The sequence below is a fragment of the Schistocerca piceifrons genome, chromosome 4 (genome assembly GCF_021461385.2).
Source record: "Schistocerca piceifrons isolate TAMUIC-IGC-003096 chromosome 4, iqSchPice1.1, whole genome shotgun sequence".
Taxonomy (NCBI): domain Eukaryota; kingdom Metazoa; phylum Arthropoda; class Insecta; order Orthoptera; family Acrididae; genus Schistocerca; species Schistocerca piceifrons.
In genome coordinates, this window is record NC_060141.1 from 721917962 (window position 1) to 721941528 (window position 23567).

Consider the following 23567-nt stretch of genomic DNA (forward strand, 5'->3'; position numbering starts at 1 on the left):
CTTATAAAGTGAAAGGCGGCAACAAACAGGTTGAAGTCTTAACAATTGGTGAGAATATTACTTGAGGGAGATAGGCAGTTGTATGTCTTAAAATGTTAAAAGATGATTTTGCTTTCTTAAAAATGCCTCTGCAACTATTTCAGAAACATATGTATAAACATTGTGCTTGTAGTTAGGTTTATTACTATTCCCTGCATCAAGAACTGAATACCTATATGTATCTTAAAAAGAAGCATAGTATTCTTAAGCACAATTACATGGCAGGCAGGAAGTGAGAGACTAGATGTAACTACATGTCCCATTATGATGTCCATATGGCATGGAAGCTTCTGGCAGAATGTACTTATCTTTTGAGGTGAAGATATATAAACAAACCCATGGCATGGCCATGAGCACCCACATGGTGCCCTCTTATGCCAATCTGTTTACAAGCCATCTAGAGGAAACATTCCTTGCCTCCCAAAACCCCAAACCCTTTGTCTCTTTCTGGTTCATTGACAATATCTTCATGATCTGGACCCAGGGCCAAGACACCCAATCCTCAATTCTCCACAGCCTCAACACTTTCTCTCTCACCTGGTCTTCACTGCTCAGCATGCCTGGACATTGACCTCCACCTCTCTGATGATTCTACCCATAATTTTGTTCATATCAAGCCCACTAACCATCAACAGTACCTGCCCAGGGGTGGCACATATGCAGTGATGAGAATGCCCTCGCCCAGTGTGCTGAAGGTCTTGTTAAGATTTTCAGACAGGCAGTATCCCCCTAACCTAGTCCACAAGCAGACAGCAGCCTCAGATACTTGTAATCCTCCCACCACCACCAATAACTAGCTGAAAAGCACTTCTTACTCATCACATAATGTCACCCCAGACTAGAGCAACTGAACCAGGGCTTCAGGTGTCTGTCATCATGCTTGGAAGTCCTTAGCACCCATCCTAAAATGGTATTCTACTACATACTCGGCCTACACAATATCGTAGTCTGTACCTGTGCTACACCTGCTCCCACCCCCTTGCCACATGGTCACATCCATGGGGAAGGCCCATGTGTGCAAGACATGTCAGATTCACCATCCAGCACATCCTACTCTTGTCTCATCACAGGCTGATCCTATTCCATCAGAGGCTCGGCCACGTGTGAAAGCAGCTATGTCATACAGCAGCTGTGCTGTAGTTTCTGCACAGCATTTTATGTGAGAATGACCTTGAACAAGCTGTACACATGAATGAATGGCCACTGCTAAACTGTTGCCAAAAGCAGGCTGGACCAACCAGTGGTACATCATACTGCTGAGCGCAACACGCTTGATTTCAGTGGCTACTTTAAAACTGGTTCTATCTCGATCCTCCCCTTCACCTCGCAGAGGGCTCACAACTCTTTCATGAGTATGCTTGTGGTGGGTGTGGAGCCTCAAGCTACTATAGCATTTACTTCCTTTTTTGTGCTGCAATCTATCATCTCTGACTGTTCAACTACTTTTACTCTGTAACTCATGGTAACAGACTTTGATGTTAAACCAGCTATTTCTTTAGGTTCTCCTTTCTTTCATTTACATCTTTATCCATTTACATTGTCAAATTTTTCAGCTGAAGTAATTTTTTGTCCCCTTTTGGGTTTAACCTAACTTTTTTCTTTTTTCCTATCATGTGGATCAAATGGAGAAAGGCACCTTAAAATAGCATCAACCAATGTCAAAGTCCCTCTACACAAAATAACTACATACTTACATATGTGCTTACCAACCAACCCTGGAGCTAGCCCTATGTGGTGTAGTTGTTACGTACCCTTTCAGTAAAGCCCCCTGGAAACACAGGAATCACACTTCGAATGCCAGAGCTGCTAGCTCTTCATGCATCCCAAGGAGTAGTTGGCCTTCATCTTGGAGTACCAACACTCCTAGCAACAGCCATTGTGACAGATGTTCTTCACTGCAGCTGGATAGCACCTTTGGGCAGAGCCCTTGATAGGAGTAGGTGGCCTCAGGGCGGATGTTTTGCACATGAAATGCACCAGACTAAAACAATGTAATGGTGATACTGACCTGGCTGCCTGAACAGGTATAGATATTACAGTGTGGACAGCTGCAATCCAATTGCTTTGCCTACCCTGGCTACTCTATGGAAAGAGGGACAAGCCAGAAGACTGGTAAAAAATAAATAAATAAATAAAACCAATTTATCCAGTAGCTGGTGTGTACTTGTGAAGGAAATGTCTGCCAAGGAAAAATTAAAATTGTGATGAATAGGGTGACATGGAATGTTACATCCCACTGCTCATGAGATGTTTTTGATGCTTATGTTTTTGATACATTGCCACCCCACACCATGACAGATCCAAAATGTGGAAACTGTGGAAGATTACTTCACAAAGGTCATCCTTGTGGTTCAACAGCATTTGCATGTGATTTGTATAGAAAACCATCCCCGCAATTCATGTTTGCCCAGTAATTCAAAAATGAAGAGGTGGACCATCTGTCATATACTGAGTCAAGGGAAAAATATGAACACCTGCATCGTGTTGACATTATAACAAATTATCCACAGGTCACAGTTGTCACCCCACCTACCTCAACTTTAACAAAACTGTTATAGAATGAGAATGTGCAACCAAAATAAAAAACTTGGCTTCCATTCTTAAAGAGCCAGCAGAAGCCTCATAGCGAAGGCATCTGACATCCCTCTGACAGCATAGGAGAAGAAGACCCACTCTACAACTACTTCCTCCCAAGATATAACTGATGTAAAATCCGATACTAGTCACTGGTTTAAAAAGACTGATGTACAGCCAAATACTAGTCAGTGGTTAAGAGGTACCAAACTGTGAAAAAACGCAGAAGAAACAGCAAAAAAAAAGAATCTGGAGGAAAAGGACAGGAAAAGAAGGGAGTAAAGAACCAGTTTATCAGTTCTGGTGGAATCAGAACTCCCCTTGACAGCAGAAGAATCTATGACACTATGCCAACCACACAGGAGACACTGGAAAACTCTGCTGATAAACATCTTTGGTGATCACACTGACAACTTTTCAATAATTTTGTAGTGGAATTGCCATGGTTACTCTCACTAGCTGAAATAAATCCAACACTTAATCACAGACTTTCCCACAGTATGTAATAGCAATATAAGAATCGAAACTTATAGAAGACTATCTTCCTAATAATAGAGGAAATAACAAATATGACAAAATAGAAAAAAAACACTTTCACTGGACTAATATGTATAAACCCTATATTTAAAGCAATAGCAATTAGAATACAATTGAGCATAGTGATGAAAATCTGTAACAACTATATTCCTCCTGACTGAGATATTGCGTACAGAGAGATGGAAGATATAATTAAACAGTTGTCCGTGTCTTTCATTTTACTAGCAGATTTCAGTGCTCTTAGTCACATAATAAGAATAAGATGATAACTAGTAGAGGACAACTACTAAAGATTTTTTAAAGTCAACCCTTCTGATTGAGGTTTCAGGGACTTCAGCCATTCACTAATGTAATAAAATAGAACACTACAGCCATCCTTACAATGTTATTTATTATATGGTTGACAATTTTTGTGCTTCAGTACACCATCTTCAGGCTTTAACTGATGCTGAGGGGGTTAACTCGAATCATATGCAGGATTCATCAGTGGCCAACACCTGTGAACACGATGATTGGCAACACAACATCATTGTTACAGGTAGTCTCTGAAAACCAGTTCATAGATGTGATTAGAGTTAACCCCCTCAGCATTAGTTAAGGCCTGAAGATGGTGTACTGAAGTGCTGAACGTAGTAGCCATGTAATAAATAATATTGTAAGAACAGCAGCAGGTGTTCCATTTTATTACATAACTACTAAAGAGATTATTCTCAGTTTTTAATATCTGCCTAATAAATTCGAGAGCCCCCAACACGTTTCAGCACCAAGTGTGGTTCCTGCTCTGCAATAGATTTGACAGTCTGCAGTCCTAACCTTACACCAACAATCCAGTGGAATGTTCATGACTGCCTTTGTGACACTGAATGTGTACCATTTTGGTCAGTGCAAAGAGCCAATTGGAATTTTAATACTGCTAAAGTCACCCATCACAGTAATACAGAGAAGATCAATCAAGTAGTGGAAGATGCAACAGAAACTATCATCCAAGCTGTAAACACTATCGTACCATTTTCTTCATGACCTCTGCCTTCAGAGAACAGTGGAGGGTTCTTATTACAACATAGGCCCCACCCCTCTACTGAAAATTTAATTTTGTTCAAGAGATCAAAGGTAAAAACTCATTACTTAGTGAAACAAAGGATGAAAGAATGTTGGGAATGATGTTTCTTCTATAACAGCACGTGTCCTGACTTCACAGTGTGGCCCAAATTACAGCAGATTAGTGAACTTCAATACAGTAATAAGACCTCAGCGAATCCTTGACAGGGGGAAATTAACATCAGTTCCTCTGACTGTACTGAACTTCTAGCAATATATTATGCAGAAATGTTGGCCTCCACAAATTACCATTCTAGTTTCACTCAACATCACCTTTTAACAGAACATAGTAATATTTCTTTAACTTAACAAACCTGGTGTCCTACAATGCCTTCTTTACAGCCTTGGAATTAAATAAAGCTTTAAAACAATATAGAGAGATGTCTGCAGTACCAGATAACATCGGTAATCAAATGCTACATCATCTTAGTAAAAATAGTAAAAAGTCTAGTCTAAAAATTTTTAACATGATATGGCAAGACATGGAATCCCTTGCAACAGAGAGAGAGTATCACAATACCTGTAGCAAAACCAGGGAAAGATAAAAAGAAAATTCATAGGTCGATCAACTTAACATAACACTTGGATAAACTGTAAGAAAAGATGGTTAATGTGAATATTTGTTGGTGTTTGGAATCTAGAAATCTTCTTTCCTCATTCCAGTGTGAATTCTAAATATTTTGAACTACCAGCAATCATATCATGCTGGAGTTTGCATTTAGAGAGGCCTTTGTGCAGTATTGACATGTGATTGCAGTATTTTCTGATTTACACAAGGTGGCGGCATCATATTTTATCAATCTGTACAAGTGAAGTTTTCATTAATATTTGCCTGCCTTCATACAAAACTTTTTATCATTTAGCCTATATATAGTCAGTGTGGACATGATCCTCAGTAACCGCTATGTGCAGGAAAATGGAGATCCACAGAGATCTGTTTTAAATGTCACAGTTTTGCAATTGCAATGAATGATGTAATAGATGCAGTTGGACATAGTCACACCAGCATTATATGTTGATGTTCTTTGTGTATATTATAGCTCTGTATTTTTAAGAACAGCAGAATGCGAACCACAGACAGCTATATAGAAGACACAAAAATGGATGCAAAACCATTGATACCATTTCTTGCTAGCTAAATCATGCATCATGCATTTTTGTGTAATACGGACTACACATCCTCATCCAGAACTATACCATGAAATCCAACTTCTGGAAGTAGTGGACAGTGCCATTTTCTAGGACTCCTGTTTTCTTTTTTCCAAATAAATTTACATGGTCACTGCACATACAACACATAAAGATTTCCTGCATGAAGAAATTAAATACTCTCTGTTTCCTCGGCAACAGTTCCTGGGGAGACGAATTGAAGTTTTATTAGTGTTTTATAAAGGGCTTATTTTATTGCATTTAGGATTATGGAAGTATTGTTCATGGGTCAGTAGCACCATCCATCCTAGATATATTAGACCCTGCCCACCACACTGGAATCATTTCATACATGGAGCTTTCAAAATTAATCCAGTTGATAGCCTTCTTGTAGGAGTTGGAATACCACCCCTGGAAACTTTATTTAATTTGCACTCACAATTAATCATATGCCAAACCACCTGTGTCATCCCATTTTGTTTCACAATCCAATTACTCATGAACTGCCTTAGAACAAGGCAACCAACACCAGTGCACCTGGAAGACCTCTGCTGAGAATCCCCTGAGAACTTCAACTTCCTCTGATTACCTGTGTGCGATACTGTAATCGCAAATTGCTCCATGGTATTTTCCCCTATCTGTAGTAAGGAAGAACCTACCATGGGATACCAAAGACAATATAACTCTAAAGCTGTATTGCTGTGCCTTTTATTCAGCCATTCAAGGGTATCCATATTTTAATCTCCTTTCACCGACAGATCCAAAGATAATGAACTAGCCAGCTATGCATACATATAAAATTGTAATTGAAAATGTCCTCTACAAAAACAATGTGGTATCCATACCACAGAGTTAATAGCAATACATAGAGCACTACAAAAAAAATATAACTACATCAGCGCATTGAAAACCATAAATGAGAGCTTTCCAAAACATCCATTGGTCTCTGGATGCTGAGTTATATGAGCTTTACAGGTAATGAGCTGCCTGAAAAAATTAGCCAAGAAACAATGGGGATGGAAACACTTGAAGTAGATAATCCAAGTGCTGACCTAAGGACACACAATCCCTGCCACATCCTGAAGAAAAGGAAAGACATGTGACAAGATAGTACATGCTCCAATAAACCAGGACAATCAAAAGTGTGCTTGTATATGCTGTCTAATCTTGAACAAGATCCTTTTAGCCAAAAGCTTAATTGTTTGACAGTCCCCCATTGTGTGTATCTGCAAATCATCACCTCCACTATACAGTGATCAGCAATCCATCCTTTTCATATAGTGGTGATGCTGAGTTGCAAATAGGTGAAACAAAAAGGGTATCAAACATGTGAGCTTTCAGCCAGAAGCCCCGTTTCCATAACCAGACAACATACACCAACTTTGACCTCAGTATGTGAAAATATTTTGTTGGCACCCAACTGCTTAGGGAGAAATGATCATTGTAGCAAAATAAGAGAAATCCTTTGGCTTATTCTGATAAAGTTATAAAAAGAGTTGACAAATAATCACAATATTTGTATAATAAGACCTTGGCATATATGACAAATAGGTCAGGTGGAAAGATTCTAATAACCACACAAGTGAATTAATTCTAATTGTGAAGTGCACAGTGATTATTGTGATGTTAACTAAAAAGCAGATAGTGCTCCAGGAGAGAATAAATACATTGCATCTGTGGTCAGAGTTCAAAGCAGGCTGTTCATTGAATTAAAAATGCAAGTCTTTAAAGTGAGCTTGAAGTGATTCAGATTTTATGAAATGACTTTAATTTCTCTGTGTATCATCTCATGGTTGCAGCTCATTTTACCATAGTATTGCAGGTTGATACTGCTCCAGTATCAGTCATCAGTGGCACCAACAACCTTGTCCAATAACAATGTCAAATCAGCCCAAAATTTCTCTAAATCTCTCGATACATGAGCTCTGATGGCAGCAGGCCATCAGTGGACAAGTCTGAAATGAAGTCCAGGATGAAGCTCAAGATGAAATCTAAAATAAAGTGATTCCTGATTGAATGTTTTCTAAAAGGAAAACTTGCATTGCTGCATTTCTTACTGTGTTCAGATTGGCTGGGCTTTGGATCTTCCAAGTGCCAACTGGTAAAATTGGTCCTTAGAACACACTGGTCCCTTTCCATGGGCTATACACTATTCGGTTAACTAGTAATATGCATTTTACCATTTTACACAGATAAGTCATCTCTCTCTCTCTCTCTCTCTCTCTCTCTCTCTCTCTCTCTCTTTCTTTGTGATCAGTGTGGCAATCCTCATTGGCACAGCTGAACTTATCTGTATAACCTCTTATTTATTTACTTTAGATAACCCATGTTATTTTTATATCACATAAACATTTGGTTTTTGTGAAATCAAACAAGGCTAGCAGTTTCTCATGCTTTCACAGGCCCATAAACTGTGTGTCTCCTTTCCATTTTCAAGATGTTTATCTGTGGCATCCAGTGCTTTACGGAGAAAAACTCAGCTTCCTACTTTTGTGCACAAAAGTGCCTTCTGCCAAAAATGTTCCTTTTCTTTTCACTGTCCTGGGTTGTAAAACATTTTTCAGCAGGGGCTTGCATCACAGGAGATCCTATCTGTGTTCATTCATGATGCTTTGGATGCCCCAATGCAGCAATACAAAGAGCTGTTACCTGAGGGCTATTGACCTGCACCTTCCTCAGGTAACCTTCAATGAAATGGCTCTGTGCGCGGTGGCCTACTTTCACTCCCTTGGCAGCCTGTGTGCTTCTGCACCATCCAGAATGCTTTCCATGCTCTCACGTATACAAGGCATGCAAATTCAAACCAAGAATAACTGAAGAGTAAGGTTACATTAGTCAGCTGCCAACAGTCACTAGTACTGCGAGTCATCCATATTACTTGGTGTCAATTACATAGTGTGGTCAAGTGGGTCTTTCATTATGAATTTACATACATTGTGTGACTGTTACTGGAAGAATGGTCGCATTAACAATAGCAGTATTGCATGTTTACAGTTTTTCCATATAAGATACACAAGCTTAGTGATCTTGTCCCTCGACACACTAACCAACTGCTTTAAAGAGGGGAAATTCTAAAAAAATGTTACTCTCTTTTTCCTGAAACGTATTTATTTCAGGAAGTTATACCTATTGAATAGAGTGTTTGTTTACTTTCTAAAATTTTTAAAAATACTTAACAAATAAATGTCTGTATAGTAGTATTCAGTGATTTCTTGAGCTTTGGGATAAACCATAATACTTGTACCTGTACAGTTCTTATATTTCTCTTATGCACAACGTTGTTCTTTGTAAGATTTCTTGAAGAAAGACAGCAAACACAAAGTACATTACAGATTTTACAATAACACTGTTTCTTTGCTCACACATTTCACCTGAACGGCCCTTATGTTGAAGCAAGTATTGACATACATTGTTGCAATCCTTGTTTACGTGCCTATTTATTACTCAGTCTCTCCTCTGTGTGTTATACGGCAATTGATTATCATTACTCTTTCTGTTGTTTTAGTTTTGCCATGTGCTACATTTAGCATTGGTGTAGTGAAAAAGGGAGAATTATTAAAACACACATTACATTCATTTAACCCTCCATTAGAAAGGTGGACCCTACACCATCAACACAAAGGTGGGGTGCAAGTACACCCCAATGCCTACAATGATGCTGTCTCTAATTTTCCATGTAAGATCTCTACCACTTTGTTGTTTTATGTTTGTTTCTTTTTCACACTTTATTATAGCTTCAGAACATTTTAAAATGAACAAATTAGGTTTCTTGATAACATATTACAATGAACACATTAGCATTTGCATAATAAATTCAACATACAATTAATGTCCAACTTCTATATTTGTGCCTGTTTTCATCTTCACAATGGTCTTGGAGTCATTTGGCAGGGTCTTGGAGTCATTTGGCAGGTGCATCAGGTACAGGGACACAGTCAGGACACACGAAAGTCGCATGTTCGGTGAGATAAATGTACTTGACCACAGGCTTTGCATATGTAGTTCGTCTTTCTGTCCTTCTTGCGGCCGCATAGCCCACACCTGGAATTCTTCTTATCTTTTTTGGCAAGGAGAGGTGTCCACGGCTTGGCTGCAGGAACTAGGAACGAATTCTTCGAGGTGCTACTCCAGCAGTTTGGGAAGGCACCCCGAATTCCTCCTGGTGCTTATAAATATGACCTGGAAGAAGGGCAAGGGTGAGGGTTTTGAGGAACTGTGGACATATAAGGGTTGACCAAGGCAAGTTGCAGTTTGGATCACTTGCGCATTGATTCCAGCAATGTTGAGTAGCGAGAAGAAGATACTGGGTGGCAATCTTCTGCACAATCATCTCACGTCGAAAGTTCCACACAACTGAACAATGGTGTTGATACCATCTTTGGTATTATTGCAGTAGGTAATCACCTCAGGTTGCTTCTTGTCCCCAATCAATTCATCTATATTATGATCATGGTGAAAGGGGGAGAGAAGAATCACAAACTTTTCTTTTTTTCGTTTTTCAGTAACGAGGTGATCTGGTTACTGAAACCGAACATGCTGCTGCAGACTGGGCAGCCAGTGTCTCAGTGAATGCCTTAGGCATTTCTTGTTTTGTTTTCCTAACCATTCCAGCTAGGGTCATCTTGTGCTTGCATAGGAGTGTAATGGGCATTGGAATGCTGGTTTACCAGTTGTCCATTGTTAGGTCTCGACTCAATCCAGATATGTTGGTTATGAGGCATTCAATCACATCAGATGGGGACTTCGTCTTGTGGAGAGCTGAATCAGGTTGCTTTCTGACATACACCTGTGTGCAAGAGGTGCACATGGCAAAGATCTTGATGACTTATTTGGCCGGCTTTGTCGGGATGTATTGAATGAAAGAGCATAGGCCATGGAAACTTGCCATTTTCTTGTTGATCATAATGTTGCTACTGAGGATGTAACTGTTTTGGCAGTTCTTTTTGAACTGGTTGAAGACTTCACAGAGTTTATACTGCCTGAGATCATCAAACCTGAGACAGCGCATGAGGAATCTGACTCGAGTCATGGTATCGTCAGGGGGAAGACCTCAACACCAGTTCCATCGGTGGCCCAGAAGCTTTCCAGGTTCATTCATCCAGCTCTGAGTTCCCCCATTAGATAGAGAAGCCTGAGGAGAGCCATGACCTCAGGTTTGTCCATCTTCCTGTACAGGCTATCTGTCGTGGTTTTGTAGTTTTTGGAACATATCTTCTTGTTGATGCAGTTAATGATGATCTGGACAATCTCTAGTATAATGAAAAGACCAAGGGCTTCCTCAGAAGCCTTTGCATTCCTTGCATTTCTCATTAGTCCAGGAACTTCTTGGATGATATTCTGAGGTTCTAACCTTCCACATGCTTGGAGGATTCTTCATCCACCTGGTGACACCATCCTTTCCGAGGTAGAAGTTGTCCCATTTGATATGATCCTCTAGATTCTTGGCTTCCTCCTCTCCTCCATGTTTTGCAGTAGCTTCTACAGTTTAGTGCTTTCCCAACCATACAATGACATGTAAAATATAATGTAATATGCATTGTAATATATTATAATCAAATAATTATAATGCAAGAGTTGCCCAGTTATAGAACAATTGTTATTTACATTGAAAAGTACAAGACTGTCATAATTATGTATTGTGATATAGTATTAAGAGCTTACAAAGCATCTGTCACTACCTAGGGTGTAGCAGTACTGAAAATCCAGGCAACAAGTATGGAAAGCTGGGGTGCAGTAAACCCAAACAGAGAGAACAAAGATGTTTACTGTCAAGTTATAGCACACGAATGAGGAAAATGCATTGAGCGCACTTGGGTAAATGCCATTGACAGCTATTCAGAACCTCAGCAGTGCCCATGCCTCCACCTTGATGTTATACATAAAAGTATGGCCGGTGAGGTCTACTGTGCCCCGGCTTTCTATTGTAGGGTTAAGTTCTGTTATTTGGTAGTAGGCTGCTAGTGCCCCAATTTCCACTGATGTTGCTGCGGAACAGTTAAGAAAAGTAGGTGTAGTAATGCTGTTAAAAGTACCGAGAGAGAGAGAGAGAGAGAGAGAGAGAGAGAGAGAGAGAGAGAGAGAGAGTCCACCTGTCTTTCTATTCAAGCACTAAAGACATACAATACATTTTTGATTCACATTTCTCCTCTTTTGCATTTCCAGTCTGTAAATAGTTTATATACTAGCTGAACTTAATATTTGTTTTTACATGACTACAAATGTGGAATAAACATCAATTTATGGCACCTTTCTTGTATTTAACTGTTTTTTCAGCCATCATCAGATTTCCCAACATACCTGACTTTCTGTTGCAGCATGTTATAGAAAAGGAGAAGCTAGTACTTTCAGTTGAGCAAGAAATTCTGCGTGTACATGGACGGGCTGCACGCGCCTTAGCAAATCAATCCTTGCCATTCTCTGTCTGCACTATTCTCAAGGATGAAGAAGTCTACAATGTCATCACACCTGAACAGGAGGAGAAGGATCGCAATGCACGCTCACGCTACAATGGACGTCTTTTCCTCAGTTGGTTGCAAGATGTTGATGATAAATGGGAGAAAATAAAGGTCAGTTGCTTGATAAATCAATTTTTGACTGTTTAAAAAAATATCAACTACACATGTTCTTAAACTATGCAGACGAATGTGTAGCATAAGTTTTAAGGCAACTGGTAATATAACATAATTGTCCTGATTTGCTTTTGTGACTAGGAGATTGATTTCTTGTGGTTCTAATATACTTATCTAGTAACCTGAATCAGGCAGAAGAGTTCTGGTACAGATACACTTCTTTTGCTGAATTATCTAATTTCTTTGCATTTCATAAGAGGAGGTAGTTTTTGTTGAACCAGTCTGCAGATGTATGGCACAATCCTGTTAAGGAATGACTGTCTTGCAGTATCTGATCTAGTTAAAACTGCAGTTGTTTTAGTAAAAATTCACATTGTATGTGTAAGGTTGGCTTGTTTGTTTGCTCAGAAAAGACAGTATAAGTCATAATAGATCTCATTCCCTGTCCCACTTCCCTCCCTGGCACACACCAAGTACTTGTACTAAATTTTATCCAGTTGCCACAGACCTGTGTCTGGAGCTGATTCAAAACAAAGATATACATAATCTGAAAACGGCCTTATTAGTGTATGGTATGCTCTTACTCCAATGTCTGCAGCTCCTTCAAGAGCCATTCTGAGCTGAAACTGTGCCTCTGGCACAGAACTGCTAAAGATCCCTCCCTTCCCACTCCTTTCAATAAGTTTAGTAGTAGTAGTAGTAGTAGTAGTAGTAGTTGTAGTGGTCTTCAGTCCAGAGACTGGTTTGATGCATCTCTCCATGCTACTCTATCCTGTGCAAGCTTCTTCCCCTCTCAGTACCTACTGCAACCTACATCCTTCTGAATCTGCTTTGCGTATTCATCTCTTGGTCTCCCTCTACGATTTTACCCTCCACGCTGCCCTCCAATGCTTAATTGATGATCCCTTGATGCCTCACAACATGTCCTACCAACCGGTCCCTTCTTCTAGTCAAGTTGTACCACAAATTTCTCTTTTCCCCAATTCTATTCAATACCTCCTCATTAGTTATGTGATCTACCCCTCTGATCTTCAGCATTCTTCTGTAGCACCACATTTCGAAAGCTTCTATTCTCTTCTTGTCTAAACTATTTATCGTCCGCGTTTCACTTCCATACATGGCTACACTCCATACAAATACTTCCAGAAATGACTTCCTCACACTTAAATCAATACTCAATGTTAACAAATTTCTCTTCTTCAGAAATGCTTTCCTTGCTATTGCCATCCTACATTTTATATCCTCTCTACGTCGACCATCATCAGTCATTTTGCTTCCCAAATAGCAAAACTCACTTACTTCTTCAAGTGTCTCATTTACTAATCTTATTCCCTCAGCATCTCTTGCTTTAATTTGACTACATTACATTATGCTCATTTTGCTTTTGTTTATGTTCATCGTATATCCTCCTTTCAAGACACAGTCCATTCCGTTCAGCTGCTCTTCCAGGTCCTTTGCTGTCTCTGACAGAATTACAATGTCGTCGGTGAACCACAAAGTTTTTATTTCTTCCATTGATTTCAATTCCTACTCCAAATTTTTCTTTTGTTTCCTTTACCGCTTGCTCAATATACAGATTGAACAATATTGGGGATAGGCTACAATCCTGCGTCACTCCCTTCCCAACCATTGCTTCCATTTCCTGTCCCTTGACTTTTATAACTGCCATCTGGTTTCTGTACAAATTGTAAATAGACTTTCGCTCCCTGTATTTTACCCCTGACACCTTCAGAATTTGAGAGAGAGTATTCCAGTCAACATTGTCAAAAGCTTTCTCTATAAATGCTAAAAATGTAGGTTCGCCTTTCCTTAATCTATCTTCTAAGATAAACTGTAGGGTCAGTATTGCCTCAGGTGTTCCAACATTTCTACGGAATCCAAACTGATCGTCCTCGAGGTTGGCTTCTACCAGTTTTTCCTTTCATCTGTAAAGAATTCGCATTAGTGTTTTGCAGCCATGACTCATTAAACTGATAGTTAGGTAATTTTCACATCTGTCAACATCTGCTTTCTTTGGGATTTGCATTATTATATTCTTCTTGAAGCCTGAGGTATCTCGCCTATCTCATACAGCTTTCTCACCAGATGGTAGAATTTCGTCAGGGCTGGCTCTCCCAAGGCTGTCAGTAATTCTGATGGAATGTTGTCTACTCCCGGGGCCTTGTTTTGACTTAGATCTTTCAGTGCTCTGTCAAACTCTTCACACAGTATCATATCTCCCATTCCATCTTCAGCTGCATCCTCTTCCATTTACATAATATTGTCCTCAAGTACATCGCCCTTGTATAGACCCCCTATATACTCCTTCCACCTTTCTGCTTTCCCTTCTTTGCTTAGAACTGGACTTCCATCTGAGCTCTTGATATTCATATAAGTGGTTCTCTTTTCTCCAAAGGTCTCTTTAATTTTCCTGTAGGCAGCATCTATCTACCCCTAGTGAGATAAGCCTCTACATCCTTACATTTGTCTTCTAACCATCCCTGCTTAGCCATTTTGCACTTCCTGTCGATCTCATTTTTGAGACGTTTGTATTCCTTTTTCCCTGTTTCAATTGCTGCATTTTTATATTTTCTCTTCTCATCAAATAAATTCAATATATCTTCTGTTACTCAAGGGTTTCTACTAGCCCTCATCTTTTTACCTATTTGATCCTCTGCTGCCTTCACTACTTCATCCCTCAGAGCTACCCATTCTTCTTCTACTGTATTTCTTTCCCCCATTCCTGTCAATTGTTCCCTAATGCTCTCCTCTCTACAACCTCTGGTTCTGTCAATTTATCCAGGCCCAATCTCCTTAAATTCCCACCTTTTTGCAGTGTCTTTAGTTTTAATCTACAGTTCATAACCAATAGATTGTGGTCAGAGTCCACATCTGCCCCTGGAAATGTCTTACAATTTAAAACCTGGTTCCTAAATCTCTGCCTTACCATTATATAATCTATCTGAAACCTTCCAGTATCTCTAGGCCTCTTCCATGTATACAACCTTCTTTCATGATTCTTGAACCAAGTGTTAGCTATGATTAAGTTATGCTCTGTCCAAAATTCTATCAGGCGGCTTCCTCTTTCATTTCTTACCCCCATTCCATATTCACCTACTACATTTCCTTCTCTTCCTTTTCCTACTATCAAATTCCAGTCACCTATGACTATTAAATTTTTGTCTCCCTTCACTATCTGAATAATTTCTTTTATCTCATCATACATTTCATCAATCTCTTCATCTGCGGATCTAATTGGCTTATAAACTTGTACTACTGTGGTAGGTGTGGGCTTCATGTTTATCTTGGCCACAATAATGCATTCACTATGCTGTTTGTAGTAGCTTACCCGCACTCCTATTTTTTATTCATTATTAAACTTATTCCTGAATTACCCCTATTTGATTTTGTATTTATAACCCTGTATTCACTTGACCAGAAGTCTTGTTCCTCCTGCCACCGAACTTCACTAATTCCCACTATACCTAAACTTAACTTATCCATTTCCCTTTTAAAATTTTCTAACCTACCTGCCCGATTAAGGGATCTGACGTTCCATGCTCCGATCCATAGAACGGCAGTTTTCTTTCTCCTGATAACGACGTCCTCCTGAGTAGTCCCCACCCGTAGATCCAAATGGGGGACTATTTTCCATTGGAATATTTTACCCAAGAGGAAGCCATCATCATTTAACCATACAGTAAAGTTGCATGCCCTCAGGAAAAATTATGGCTGCAGTTTCCCCTTGCTTTCAACCGTTCGCAGTACCAGCACAGCAAGGCCGTTTTGGTTAGTGTTAAAAGGCCAGGTCAGTCAATCATCCAGACTGTTGCCCCTGCAACTACTGGAAAGGCTGCTGCCCCTCCTCAGGAACCACACATTTGTCTGGCCTCTCAACAGATATTCTTCAGTTGTGGTTGCACCTACAGTACGGCTATCTGTATCGCTGAGGCACACACGCCTCCCCTCCATGGTTCATGGGGGTTAAGTAGGTTTAATAAAATTGAGGCAGGCATGAAAACTAATATTTAAATGAAATTTTTTGATGAAAAATATTACACACCTCTTATCGTTGTAGTGAATAAATAAAAAAATCCTTATCTTACTGTTAATGACACTTATGCACATTGGTGTTTTCTCGAAGTATACATCAGTTTCCAGGCATTGGGTTTCGGTAGAATTTTACTATGCATTTCTTTGCCTTGAGGCAAAGTCATTAATTATGTCATAGGCATCAAGTCAAACTGCTGTGTCGTGTTCTATCAATGAAATTACTAAATTTGACAATCTGCTTTCACCCCTACTCAGTCTTAAGTAGTTTTTTTTATCACATTTAATTCAGCTGCACATTTCTCATACTTTGAAGCACTCTGGCTCAGTCTCACACCATTTTTGACAGAAGCTTCCAGTTGTATAGCATACTTGCTTCATGACCTGCTCACCGATCTTTGAGATCCTGAAACAGCAAGAAATTTAGTAACTAGAACTCCATTGTCAGATGTGTGAGCTCTGTAGGCAACAACTCAATTAACCAAGCACACTGTTGCTGCAGAAACCGTGTTCAATCTTAGTTGTTTCTGTATGATGCAATGTGAATGAAATGACACTGCAAATGTGAGACTGTGACAGCAGTGTGTGTTTATGGCTGTGAGCAGAGAGAGAATCTGCTTCTTGTAGGCAGAAGATTGGATAGTGAGTTGTGGGAGACCTCGAGAGAACTAGTGTAACTCTTCTGGTTAATTCTTCAACTGCCTTTTTCTTGTTTTCCGATCACTTTTTGTGCCCCACTCTATGCCTGTGCCCTTGGCGGAATGTACCTTGCCACCCTCTTGATATGGCCCTGGCTGCACCCCAACTTACATTGAATAATTCACACAATGTATTGACAGAATTCTGTCAGTTTATGGCACCTTCTTAGATATGTGATATCCATTGGGCCTGGACAGAGATCCTGTCTGTCATAAGTGGCATACTGGGGGCTCTCTGGGTGACAAATTGAAATCATTCTACTTCATATCTGTGTAGTAATGACATCTTTTAGTAAAATTCAGCATTTAAAATATATGCACATACTTACAAGTAAAGTACAATTGGGGGAAAAAAAGCTTCACAAGTAAAGCGATTTGTATAGGTTCAGTGATTGGGCACATGACCCGCACAGTGCTCCCACTGTACCTGAAGAAACAAAGCCCACATTTACAAGACATCAAGGTGTTGTGACTCAAGTTCTTAGCTATAAGCTATTCACATATTTTGTAAAGTACAGTTATCAGTTTTTTAAATGGAGTATACTGCTTGTCAGTTACAACAACATTAACTTTTTTAAGAAAGCCAGAAATGACACTCCAATATTTTTCTGGTGATTACCTGTCATTTTTTCAGTTTTCATATCACATTCACAAAAGTAACATTTTAAAGCTCTTGTGTGAAGTGTTGGAAGCTGTTTACAATGCCCAAATGACTCGTTTAAATGCTGGTATTTTCACTCTTGTACCCTACATCAGTAAGACTTTGTTCCCAGAAAAAAATACAAAACAGATTGTTTTCAAATGGGCTTTTGTTTACAAAAATTTACTTGTAGTAATTTATTTTCACTTTAAGGTGGTTTCTAATATTCCTTCTGTGGTACGGGAGACTCCCATCAGGTCACAGATGACGAAGAAACATTTTACTGTTTGCCCAAATCAAATTTTGAATAAAAAATCGGGAAACAAGTGCTAAAAAGTCAGTCACCTGAACACACTAGAGACTGTTGTACCAAATTGTCTTCTTTCTTGTTAGAGCAAATTAAACTAGTCAGTACTAAGCAGAATGACCAAAATATTATTTTGACCTGTGTTCACTTGTTTTTCTGATTCATTACCTGGTAATGCCTGAGAAAGTAAGAGACTTTCTTTTCTGCGTTTCATAACAAATGCAGCATGTAAAAATAAAAAAACATCCATGTATCCTGACTGCTCGAATCTCATGATCCTTGTGTGTAAATATGTATGCCAGAAGCAAGTTTTTAAAATCATGTACACTGTGTGATAAAAGTTATCCGGACACCCCCAAAAACATAAGTTTTTCATATTAGGTGCATTGTGCTGCCACTTACTGCCAGGTACTCCATATCAGCAACCTCAGTAGTCATTAGACATCGTGAGAGAGCAGAAGGGGCACTCCATGGAACTCACGGACTTCGAACGTGGTCAGGTGATTGGGTGTCACTTGACAGATGTCTTTATGCGAGATTTCCACTCTCCTAAACATCCCTAGGTCCACTGTTTCTGGTGTGATAGTGAAGTGGAAACGTGAAGGGACACATACAGCACAAAAGCGTATAGGCCGACCTCGTCTGTTGACTGACAGAGACTGCCAACAGATGAAGAGGGTCTTCATGTGTAATAGACAGACATCTATCCAGACCATCACTTAGGAATTCCAAACTGCATCAGGATCCACTGCAACTATTATGACAGTTAGGCGGGAGGTGAGAAGACTTTGATTTCATGGTTGAGTGGCTGCTCATAAGCCACACATCACGCTGGTAAATGCCAAACAATGCCTCACTTGGTGTAAGAAGCGTAAACATTCAACGACTGATCAGTGGAAAAACATTGTGTGGAGTGACGAATCGCAGTACTCGATCTGGTGATCCGATGGCAGGGTGTGGGTATGGCGAATGCCCGATGAATGTCATCTGCCAACAGTAAAATTCGGAGGCAGTGGTGTTGTGGTGTGGTCGTGGTTTTCATGGCCGGGGCTTGCAACCCTTGTTTTGCATGGAACCATCACAGCACAGGCCTACACTGATGTTTTAAGCACCTTCTTGCTTCCCACTGTTGAAGAGCAATTCGGGGATGGCAATTGCATCTTTCAACATGATCGAGCACCTGTTCATAATGCACAGCCTGTGGCAGAATGGTTACACAACAGTAACATCCCTGTAATGGACTGGCCTGCACAGAGTCCTGACCTGAATCCTATAGAACACCTTTTGGATGTTTTGGAACCTGTCTTCATGCCAGGCCTCGCTGACCGACATTGATACCTCTCCTCAGTGCAGCACTCCATGAAGAATGGATTGCCATTCCCCAAGAAACCTTTCAGCTCCTGAATGAACGTATGCCTGCGAGAGTGGAAGCTGTTATGAAGCCTAAGGGTGGGCCAACACCATACTGCATTCCAGCATTACCGATGGAGGATGCCACGAACTTGTATGTCATTTTCAGCCAGGTGTCCAGATACTTTTGATCACATAATGTTACTAGTTTATATCAATTTCATGGTAGTTTTTCATTTGAAGGCTGATGCCTTTTTTTATCTTCCAAACTGCAGTTTATTAGGGCACATTCTAAAACAAAAGTGACTCCACAGCAAGTGGCATGATGGATTATATGGTAGTGGTGCCATATGCTGCCCTTTCCACTTGCCCCAGTCAGAATCCAGCGGCAGTGTTTCCAATATGGCACCAGCTGGAATTCTCGTATGGACATTCATGTTGTCATCCAGGTTATGGCATTAGAACTGAGCCAAAGATCCACTAAGAAGAGGAGATAGTACAAATGTTGGGTCTGGAAGTGGATTTTACACGGAAATGACATGGTGGCTGCAAAAGAACTTATAACCAAAGTAGCACTCAAAAACAAAGATCCATCCATGACCCACTTTTAAATAAAAGAAACCAATTAGGGTACTTGTAGAGCAGTGATTTGAGCTCTATTAAAAAAAATTGATACTGGCATTAGAGGTGCAGTCCTGCCTCATGTGAAGCCAGAAGTAACACTCCAATATTTTTCTGGTGATTACCTGTCATTTTTCCAGTTTTCATATTACATTCACAGAAGTAAAATTTTAGAGCTTTTGTGTGAAGTGTTAGAAGCTGTTTACAATGCCCCAAAGACTTTTAAATGCTGGTGTTTCCACTCTTGTACCCCACATCGGGTAAATAAGATGAAATATTACAGTTATTCTAGATGGAATTTTGGAATTATGCTTCATGGAAGTGTACTAAAAGGCTCTAATATAGTTGGTGAATTCCTTTATTAAAAGCTGTATTCTAGCTGAAGTTATATGGCCACATGGAACTGTGTTACTTCCTTTCTCAAATCCACAGGGCAAGTGTTTAATAGCACTGAAATAGCTGTTACTAGAATCTGACTATACTACCAGTATTGCATTAATTTTCACAATCTTTAGCATTAAGTGAGCTGTTTGAAACTCCAAATAACTTTTACTAATTACTCAATAATACTTGCTTTCTCACAAATGAATCTTATCCATGCATCATATGTTAGAAACATCAGCTCGTAGCTGCAGTGGCAAAGCCTTTAACTACTGGCAACCTTGAATGTTGATATTATGTTCCTGTTAAAATAATCATCATCTTGTCATGGTTCAGGGCACATACCATTTAAACTAAAAGCATACAAGTATTATGTTGTCAGAGTTGCTTGGTACTCACCATACATAATGAAATCATAATCCACACCATTTCGTTATCATGATAGCTGTGCATTTATCGTTCAAGTTTAAATGAGCAGTTTTTTGTGTTGGCTTAAGAACAGTAATAGCATTTTTTTAATCCTACTATTTCACTTTTAATTTACAGAAAATGCAGAATTTTTTTTTCTAAATTTGCATAAAAGAAAGTAACAAGTTTTTATGCTCCATTTTATTTACAACTATACAGTTTTTACATAAGGTTCAGAAATCAACATTTTTTGGAGCCAGATGGCGCACTCAGATAAGATTAGTTGAGTTGGTTGTTGTAGGTGTTGCAAATGCTTCGTGTTTTAGCATGTGCAATTCATAAGTCACAACCAGGGATGTTTTCCCACACACCATTCACAAATTCAAGCAATGCTTGATATCTTAATCATCTGTCTCTGCAGCACTGTGCACTCTTCATACCGTTCAATAAATTGTACAAATGGTTTGCTAACAACCATCTGTCAGCCATATTTTGGTACTGTGAAACTCTCACATGGCAAAATTACTAACACAAAACCCAAAATTTTGCAAAGGTGCATTGAGCGACAAGCTGGCAGTCAAATGATGCTAATCAGTGGTGGGGGAAGAAAGTGGTGTAAAGCAACTTAAACTTTTGTGGCATGGCTGAAAGTGGTGTCGCTGAAGTGGTTGCCATTTGAGTGGCACCACTTTTGTTGCGTGTGGAAACACGGGATAACATTGTATTGTTCACTGAACAAATTCATCACACATTGTCAACCCATCATTTTTTTCAATGAACAGTCCTACAAAACTAAAAATGACTATCACTCGAGACTATATTGTCCATGTGTGAATAATAAACTTTCACTTCTTCACAATTTCAACTTTCTGATATTTACCTCCCACACTGTAAGATTACAAAGACACATAATGACTGGCTAATACTCATCCACTCATTGTGTGTGTGTGTGTGTGTGTGTGTGTGTTTGTTGGGGGGGGGGGGGGGGGCACAGGTGGTTCCCTCTTATCCCATCATTTTGGCTCTCTTTCTCTAACCTTTCCCAACCTAGAAACTCATTGTTCCACAAGTTAAGAATAATTTATTCATATTTAAAAGTACATCAGCAGTACTAAAATTTTTGCCTCCTGAATAAGCTCTGACCAAAATTCTGTCTCATAGTAGCTTTATTTTTCTTGTGAATCTTGAACACTTTTCACAATTAAAAACTTCTAGATTTTATTTAATAATCACCATCAGCCACTTCTGGGTAAAGGTATGCTCTAGACTTTTCCACACTTTAAAATCTTCAGCTATAGCATTCTTGTTTATCTTTCACACTTTCTTATTTCATTTATCTACCTCCCATTAGGTAATATCCTCAGTCTTACCATATCACGTGGAAAACAGTAAAATATTTCCTCGATTCACCTACCATCCATTCATGTTGCTACATTTTCCGCTCATCTCCATTTCATTATCATTACAGTTGTAGCTATGTCTTCCATTCTTAACTGCTACCAGATTCATTTGCTTGCTGTACTGTCTCTCCTAGTAATTATTAACCTGCACCTCTCCGTGGCTCACTGAGTTATCCTCAGTTTTTGATAGACAGAATTATGATAGAAAAGATTGCTTGCTACTTACTATATAATGGAGATCTTGAGTCACAGACAGTTGCAACAAAAAGATTGCTAAACAAAAGCTTTTGCCTTCTTCTGAAGTGTACAAAATACACGCGCGCACACACACACGCACCCACCCACACACACGCACCCAACCACACACACGCACCCACCCACACACACGCACCCACACACACGCACGCACCCACACACACGCACCCACCCACACACACGCACCCACCCACACACACGCACCCACCCACCCACACACACGCACCCACCCACACACACGCACCCACCCACACACACGCACCCACCCACACACACGCACCCACCCACACACGCACGCACCCACACACACACACGCACGCACCCACCCACACACACACGCACACACGCACCCACCCACACACACACGCACGCACGCACACACACACACACACACGCACGCACGCACACACACACACACGCACGCACACACACACACGCACACGCACCCACACACACACGCACCCACACACACACACGCACCCACACACACACCCACACACCCACACACACACACACACACCCACACACACACACACACACCCACACACACACACACACACACACACACACACACACACACGCACCCACACACACACACACACACACACACACACACGCACCCACACATGCACACACACACACACACACACACGCACCCCCACACACACACACACACACACACGCAACCCCCCCCCACACACACACACACACCCACACACACACACGCACCCACGCACACGCACCCACGTGCACACACACACACACACACACACACACGCACGCACATGCACACACACACACACACACACACACACACACACACACACACACGCACACACACGCACCCACACACACACACACACACACACATACACACACACACGCACCCACACACACACACATACACACACACACACACACACACACACACACACACACACACACACACACACACACACACAGATATACATAACCACACTTTCGGGCCACCGAGGCCAGACTGTGAGTAACTGCCTTGGTTGCAAGAGCACTAGTCGTGTGTGTGAGTTGTGTTCGTGTAAATGTGCATTGTCTGCTTCAGAAGAAGGCCAATTGGCTGAAAGCTTTTGTGTAGCAGTCTTATTGTTGTGCCTGTCTGCAACTCAACATCTCCACTATTTGGTGAGTAGAAATCTTTCATAATACTGTCATTATTCCATCCTGGATTTTCCATACTTCAATTTTTTGCATAGTGTACCAAAAGCACATCAGGCCATTTTTACTGTTGTTTCTTTTCTAAACCATTCACTCCTTATCTCCAACAATATTATGAAAAGGAAAGTTGTTACCATATAGCAGAGGTGCGGAGTTACAGGCGGCCACAACAAAAAGACTGTCATAAATTAGCTTTCAGCGTGTATGGCGCACGCACGCACGCGCGCACACACACACACACACACACACACACACACACACACACACACACACACACACACTCCCGCAAATACAACTCACACATATGACGGATTTCCA

At 40.3% G+C, this 23567-nt stretch overlaps 1 protein-coding gene across 1 annotated transcript in view; it reads left to right on the forward strand.

The window, feature by feature from the left end:
* LOC124794731 (ankyrin repeat domain-containing protein 12-like) overlaps positions 1-23567 on the forward strand; it is a 59453-nt gene that overhangs the window by 30297 nt on the left and 5589 nt on the right. The window contains exon 5 of the mRNA XM_047258326.1: positions 11712-11963. Coding sequence (XP_047114282.1) covers positions 11712-11963 — 252 coding nt within the window. The remainder of the gene's footprint in view (positions 1-11711; positions 11964-23567) is intronic.